The sequence below is a fragment of the Cystoisospora suis genome (assembly GCF_002600585.1).
Source record: "Cystoisospora suis strain Wien I chromosome Unknown contig_2380, whole genome shotgun sequence".
Lineage (NCBI taxonomy): Eukaryota > Apicomplexa > Conoidasida > Eucoccidiorida > Sarcocystidae > Cystoisospora > Cystoisospora suis.
The window spans coordinates 598-8248 of record NW_027155179.1 but is presented as its reverse complement, the minus strand read 5'-3'; the positions used below and the strand labels follow the sequence as shown (position 1 = coordinate 8248).

Here is a 7651-nt window from a genome sequence, read left to right as displayed (position 1 = left end):
GACTAGTTGGGGTGTATGTACACCTGACTAGTTGGGGTGTATGTACACCTGACTAGTTGGGGTGTATGTACACCTGACTAGTTGGGGTGTATGTACACCTGACTAGCTAGGGTGCATGTGCACCTGACTAGTTGGGGTTTTTGTACACGTGGCTACTTGGGGTGTATCTACACCTGACTAGTTGGGGTGTATGTACACTTGAGTTTTTTCGAAGTGTATCTACATTCGTGTCTCGGAGTGTCGCTAAGTATCCAAGACTGAATCATCCCTGTTCCATGTCGGGTTTTTTTTTCCACCTTCCTCTTTCCTCCGGAAACGCAGTCTCCCCACGTCCGGCAGCAGCCAAGCTCTTTCGTGTCTTCCTTTCTTGCTTCGTCGCCCTCTTTTGACTGAAGACACGTTTCCACTTCTTATCTTCACATCAGCTCAAGGCTAGATGGCGATGGATGATATATCTGTTTTTCTTTTTCTTCTTCTTCAGGACTCCGATGCCCACACAGATTTCTGCTCCAAACTTAGCTCCGTTGAATCCTAGTCAGATGCTTGCCATTCGTTATGCTTTACAACATCCTCTTTCTCTAATTCAAGTAAGAAGAAAAAGAAGATCAAGAAGACGAAGAAGAGTTCATCTAGACGGAAGTTCAGCTCCTCTTCGAATAGACTGTCACTTTTACACATAAAGAATCTTAAGTCATCTTGAGGCTGATATATAGCATTTCTTTGTAGGGTGTCTTGTCGCTCTGCTTCACTTTGACTCTACCCACTGCGGGAGAGACGGAGAATCTGACCTCATGTTGTTTGGGCACGTACACAAGATATCGTATCTTTTCATCCATATAGATGTATATCATCGTCTTTCATGAATGGCGAGAGTCTTCAAATAGATAGAGCATTCCTCTCACGTACTCGATTGCATTGGTTTCTCTCGTTACATAAATCCACCGTACGTAACAAGGTCTATATACTCCTGATAGAAGTTATACTACCCCCTCCATGCTTACTCATCATTTTCTCTCGAGATAAACATATTACAGACGTATGTATCGGTAAGATTTAGGTCGATAGATAGATGGATTCTTGTTGATGTGCCCACCTGCATATAGCTCCAGTAGGCAGGTACATAGCTCCTATGTATGTATCTGTCTTCCTCTCCCTCTCTCTTTCAACTTCTCTCTTTTCTCTACATGACGTGACAGCGTGTATCTTGCATTTTACATCTTTCCCTCTTTGACTTCATCCTACCCTCCTATCCCCCTCATTAATCTCTTTCTTCTCTCGTCTTCTCTCCTTCATCGTCATTTTCAACCACCTTTCCTTTCCTTCTCCAACTTCTCCTTTTTTTTCTTTCTCTCCTCCTGTCTTTGTAGGGTCCTCCAGGGACAGGAAAGACGTTAACATGCAGTACGTTAGTATATCTGATGGTCATGCTGAGTAGCTCGTCGCATCGACAACAGAATGTATACAGCAGAGGAGGAGGAGGAGGAGGCGACGGGACAGGCAACTACTTCAACAAGGAAGAGGGACAGGTCCTTGTTACCGCTCCTAGTAATGTGGCGGTGGATCAACTTGCAGAGAGGATTCATCGAACTGGGCTGAAGGTACGCAGCGAGACACTTGAGAAGATAAATACCCAGAAAGATGAAAGACATGAAGAAGAAGAAGAAGACGCGAAAACAATAAGAGGAGAGATAGATAGACCAAGAGATCGGGCACGGGGGAAAGAAGAGAGACAGAGAAATGGAGACATAGACAGATTGAGGTAAAGAAAGAAAGAAAGAGAGAAGGCGATTTTAGAGATAACTGGTTGACGTCGTAGTAAGGAGGACGTGCGAAAAAATGTTTTGTCTCAAGAGAAATTGAGGAGAAGAAGAAGAGAGGGAGAGAGAGATCTGTTCAGGCCACAAACAAACTCCAGACTTCAGGCATATTCGAAGATGTTCTCTTTCTCTTTTTTTTCTTTTTTCTTCTTCGTCTTTTTCTTCTTCTTCTTCTCTTTCATTTTAAAGTGGCTTTCTGTAGCCACATTCATTCACATGGAGGCATTCTGGAGGTAGTCGAGTGTATTTCTTTATCTTTTTTCCTCGAGAAGAAGAACAAGAAAGAAGAGGCGAATGCGCCGGCTGTCTGCGGAGGAGCAGAACGAGAAGCGAGAGAAGAAGAGAGACGTAATGGATGGTTACTCTGTTTCCCGGGTTTCTTCAGAGATGCTATCTATCTATCTTCTATCTATCTTCCTTCTCAAGAAGAAGAAGAAGATCTTTGGCATGCTGATCTTGTCTGGACCACCTCTCTACGTTAAAAATGCAATAGAGAGATAGAGGCAGACGTTCTTTCATTCCTCATTCCTCGTAGTGATCTCAAAAAGAGCAGGTGTATCGATTCTTTTCGTTCCTTCATCCCTACCACATATCGCTACTCTTTCTTCTGACAGGTCCTCTCTTTTCTTCTCTCTTTCTCATCTTGTTTCTTTCTCATCTTGTTTCCTTCTCATCTTGTTTCTTTCTCATCTTCTTTTTCCCCGTGTTGTGTCGTAGGTAGTGAGGTTGTATTCGAAGTCCCGAGAGTTTGCATCTCTTTCAGCTACGTCGACATTTTGTATGGAGAATCTAGCTCTTCATAAAAAGATTCTCGAGCTAAAGACGGCTAGTAGCGATGAGATGTCTAAGTATCTCAAACTTAAAGAACATGTAGGTCTTCTTCTCCTTCTTCTTCTCGTTATGATTGGTCTTAGCTTTATCATTCTCATCCTTGTCAGACTTCTTCTTCTTCTTCTCTCTTTCTTACTGATCGGCTCACTACTCTCTACGGGTGGCAGGATGTATAGACACCTATAGAGGCATGTATAGAGAGATCCTGTATGGATCTCTCTATACATGTGGATCTCTGTATAGAGTGTTCGATGTGTCGATACATGGCGTGTGAAGGGCTTCGGGAGTGTGCATGATGTATATATCACTTGAATACATACATGCTCCGTAGATGCATACATAGAAGCATGCGGATCTATATCTGTATTTACATGTGAAGGAGTTCATGTATCAGGAGGCTTTGCTATGGATGTGGATAGATAGGTGCAGCGGAGGGGAGTTCGATGAGACAGGAAGATATCGGGAGAGACAGAAGATGTGCTAGAACTCTCACTTATTATCTTCTTCTTCGCTCTCACTTCGTCTTTCTTCCTTACAACTAGCGGCAGTCGGTATTTGTCTATCTCCTCGTCGCTAGCCTATGTAGGAGTTCAATCATGGAAGAAAGAAGTCGTGCTATCTACTTCTTTACTTACTCTTTGTCAATGTTTGAATCTATCTGCGTAGACAACGAGCTACCTAGCTGGTCACTATTAATTCCTTGCCTTCTCCATATGTTTCTCCGAATATTGACATACATCTCTCGTGTACATATAGACACTTCTGTTGGCTCACATGTATTGTGAAGGAGGTATCTATCTATTCGCCTATATTCAAATTGATACGAGATTTCATCTATCTCTCTTGATACGTGCCCTTGAATGAAGAAGATGTCTTCGTTGTCTTCTGCTCCTCGCGTCTTTCCTCTTTCATTCCTGTCTCCGTACACAAGAAGAATTACAGTCAGCATCGAGGTCTCTTCTATCTTTAGCGAAGTCATGACAACTCCTCACGCTTTACCGTTCTCTTTCGTTTCTCTCTCTATCTATCTCTTTCATTTCTTGAACTCTCTTTCCTTTTCCGCCCTTCATGCTTCTCTTCGCCTCTTCGTCATTTTATCTTCTTTTCTTCTATCATTCACTCGTTGGTAGACTCTTTATCTCTTGTGCGTGGCTCTCCAAAGAAGATGACGTGGTATCATGTTTGTCTCTGCGTCTCTGGTTTTTGCTGGGGTGTACAGACAGGTGAATTAGCGCCAGCAGATGAGAGAAGATTAAGGCTTCTCATCTCCCGAGCCGAAATGGAGATACTTCAAACTGCTGACGTCATATGTACAACATGTGCTGGCGCAGGTAAGATCATCTTTTTCTCCTTCTTCCTCTTCTTCTTTTCTTTCTCTCGACATGAAAAGACAACGAGAATGTAAATTCTCATGCCCTGGGTCTTTTTTATCTCTTCCTTTGTCGGGGGAATTCTAGTATATTCTCCACACACGGATAGACATCTCTTCGTGAAGCCAACTTAAAGACATATCTCCCATTTATCTACCTATTTGTCTACTTTCAATCTAGCTACCTATCTATTTCTAGTCTCTCTGTGATCTATATATCTATCATTAGTCTTTCTTTAATCTATATGCCTATCTTCAAACTATCTCTAGTCTATCTACCTTCAACCTGTGTATTTTTCTATAATGTCTTCGTTGTTGTCCTTGCATGTGAGTTTCTCTTCTTTCTTTCTTTCTTACTTTCTTTCTTTTCTTTTTCTCTTTTTTCTGTTTAGGAGACAATCGACTTCAAGGCTTTCGATTTCGGCAGGTTGTGATCGACGAGGCCACCCAAGCCACAGAGCCCGAATGCCTCATACCCATTGTCCTAGGAGCCAAACAGGTATACTTCTCTCTTAATCGTTCTCTCTCTCTCTTTTCTTTTGTCTTTCTCTCTTTCTTTCTCACTCTTTCTCTCTTTCTCACTCTTTCTTTCTTTCATCTTTTTCGTCCTGTATCTCTTGGTCTTTCTATCTATTCTCCCTCTATCTATCTTCCCCCTGTCTTTCTCTTTCCGTCGTTCTTATCTCTTTCTTCTTCTTCATCTTCTTCCTTTTCTTTATCTTCTTGTTGTGTGTGTTAGGTCGTTTTGATAGGAGATCATTGCCAGTTAGGCCCGGTGGTCTTGAGTAAGAAGGCTGCAGCCGCAGGCTTATCGACGTCTCTCTTCTCTCGATTACTGTCCCTTGGGCATCGCCCTCTACGCTTGAAAATTCAGTATCGCATGCACCCGGCTTTATCTCGCTTTCCTTCGTACTTCTTCTATGACGGAGAATTACAAGATGGCGTCACAGCCAAGGATCGAACCTATGTACACCCTGGCGGGAGTGAGGCGTCTCAGAAATTCCCTTGGCCTAGTGAAGAACGACCCATGTTCTTCTATCATTCCACCGGTCAGTTCAAAGGAATCTCTTTCCAGTCACTTTCTCTCTCAGGGAAAAATTCAGAAGAAAAAGAGGGAAAAACGAAAGAAGAGGGAGAAAAAGAAGAAGAACAGCAACCGACAATCAGACAGACAGCCACTGCAGGAAAGGAAAAAGTATAGACAGATACCTATTTATCTATCTATCTATCTCTATATCTATGTATACATGTGTGTTCCCTATATATGTGTATATATGTATGTAGAAACAGATCGTTTCATACATTGAGTGTTTCTTTTACGTAAATAGGTATATCAAGATGTGTATTCATATGTAGACATAGATAGATAGGTAGATAGATATGGTAGGTGTCCATGTGTGAATATCTGGATCGCAGAGCTTTGTAGCATGAGAGAGAGAGAGAATGAAAGAAAGAAAGAAAATTAGGTCGATGGTGTAGATCTGCAGATCTCCTAAACAGGCGGATCATCGATCATCCACACTGGCTCATGTCTCATGGAACAGCAGCCCTACGTACATCTATACCTACACATACATCTATGTCTCTCTCTCTATATATAAAGATGTGTACATGTTTATATCTATTTATGTATGTTTGTCTTTACATGAAGGTTTGGCATGTAGATGCAGGTGAATGGTTGGCTAGTGAGTAGTGATGCATGCATGCTAGGCGATAGCGTTCAAGTACTACTACCACTAGTAGTACGACTGCTGCAGATGAGAGAGGCAAAGATTTCTATCTATCTTCGAACCTTCCTCTCTCTCAAGCTTCTGCTCCCTTCCCTTCTCTCGACACACCCACACAGTCTCTCTCTTTCTGGGTTTAGAGATCACTCTTGATTGACTTTCTTCTTTCTTTCTTTCGTTTATTCTTTTCTTTCTTACTTACTTTTTTCGATGTCTCGGTCTTGTCTTCGTGGAATTTCAGCGGCTGAGGAGATAAGTGGTTCAGGTACTTCATACATCAATCGAGTAGAGGCGAGCAATATAGAGAAGATAGTCACTTTCCTTCTCAAATGCGGACTGAAGTAAGTAGAGAAGACAACAGACAGACGGATGATGAGTCGAAGACTTCTTCTTTCTTCTCTCTCTTCTCTTTCCTCTTTTTTTCTCTTGTATCCCTTCTCTTGTCAGAGTAGAAGTTGTTGCAGGCCTGATGATCTTCGATGATTCTTCGTACACTTTTTCTTGAGGTGTATGTACACCTTACATACACCGCGGCTTTGCGTGGCTGGATGGTGGTCTCGGGAGTATCACATACATGCGTATTTACGTCGCTACATCCTTCATATTTATATACATACAGAGGTGCATACATACATACATTCGTGTTTGCATTCATACGTACTCATAAATATAGATATACATACATAGGGGCACGCGTACAACATACAGATGATCTCTCCTCTCCTAGGTGGATGACTAGAGGCGTGAATAAACATGTGTAGGGTGCAAGAGTCGAGCCATACAGAGAGACAGATACAGAGAGAGACAGAGAGACATCTCTCTCTTTTTCTTGTTCATTTAGAGAACGGAGGCAGCATGCATGGGCCTTGTATAATGTTGGTAGTGGAGAAGTTTCTCGATTGCTACTCTCCTTTCTCAGCTTTAAAGAAGATTTACACGCCGATGAGACCTCTTGCTGTACCTGTCTGTTTCTTCTGCTGCCTTCATTCTTTCTGTCATTTTCCTCTTCCTCAGGAGTGGTCTCTCTCTCGTTAAAGTCTTCTGTTGCATTCACACTTACACATCGTATATCTGTATATGTTTATGTATATATATCTATGTATATATATCTGTATATATCTAGACTGCATATTGTGACCTTTCACCCTGGGATCTGTATTCATTACTTACCTACGTTTCTTTCTTTCTTTCTTTCTTCCTTCCCATGAGGTCTTCCTTTTTTACATAAGACCTGTTCTCTTCCTATCGCACCTCCTTCCTTCTCTCTCTTGTCTCTCTCTCTCTACCTTCGACATATATATCCATATATCTATATGCATCGTCATCCTTACACATCTATGCATATATGTATATCATCCGTCTATACATATGTATGCGTGTAGCTTATCTCATCTCATGATGTATGCCTTGGTCTTGCTGTGTGGTGGATGTGTGGGTAGAGCTTCTCAGATAGGAGTGATCACTCCCTATGACGGACAGAGAGCTCACATTTCTTCTCTCTTTCAACGTCAAACCACCCTAGGCCAAGCAGCCTTTGCAGATCTTGAAGTCGCTTCGGTAGATGCCTTTCAAGGGAGAGAGAAAGACTTTATTCTTCTCTCATGCGTGCGATCGAATAGTAATACCGGTAAGCAATCTGCACAAACGACACCCTCATTACTTCCTTCTCTTCATCCTCTCCTATCCTCTTCACACAGGTCTAGATATCATGCATCTCTATAGGATCTCTATACATCTATGCATCTATACACACGCGCCGCGCATGTATACTTCTTTCTCTTTTGCCTTTTGACTAGGAGCATCTAGCTCTCTCTACATACAGCGGCATTCAGAGAGATATAAAGAGAGAGTTACATCACTTTCTTGCTGGGGAAGGATGTCTATCTTCCTCTCTTTCTCTATTTGTA

General features: G+C 42.1%; 1 protein-coding gene across 1 annotated transcript in view; it reads left to right on the top strand.

Annotated features, from left to right (window-relative positions):
- Positions 1–474: 474 nt before the first annotated feature.
- Positions 475–7651, top strand: part of CSUI_004963 (rna helicase (upf2 interacting domain) protein) — a gene marked incomplete at its 3' end in the record, with an annotated part of 7772 nt that continues 595 nt past the window's right edge. The window contains exons 1-8 of the mRNA XM_068065144.1: positions 475–587; positions 1368–1598; positions 2535–2687; positions 3868–3979; positions 4410–4516; positions 4757–5066; positions 5986–6085; positions 7184–7371. Coding sequence (XP_067922880.1) covers positions 489–587; positions 1368–1598; positions 2535–2687; positions 3868–3979; positions 4410–4516; positions 4757–5066; positions 5986–6085; positions 7184–7371 — 1300 coding nt within the window. The remainder of the gene's footprint in view (positions 588–1367; positions 1599–2534; positions 2688–3867; positions 3980–4409; positions 4517–4756; positions 5067–5985; positions 6086–7183; positions 7372–7651) is intronic.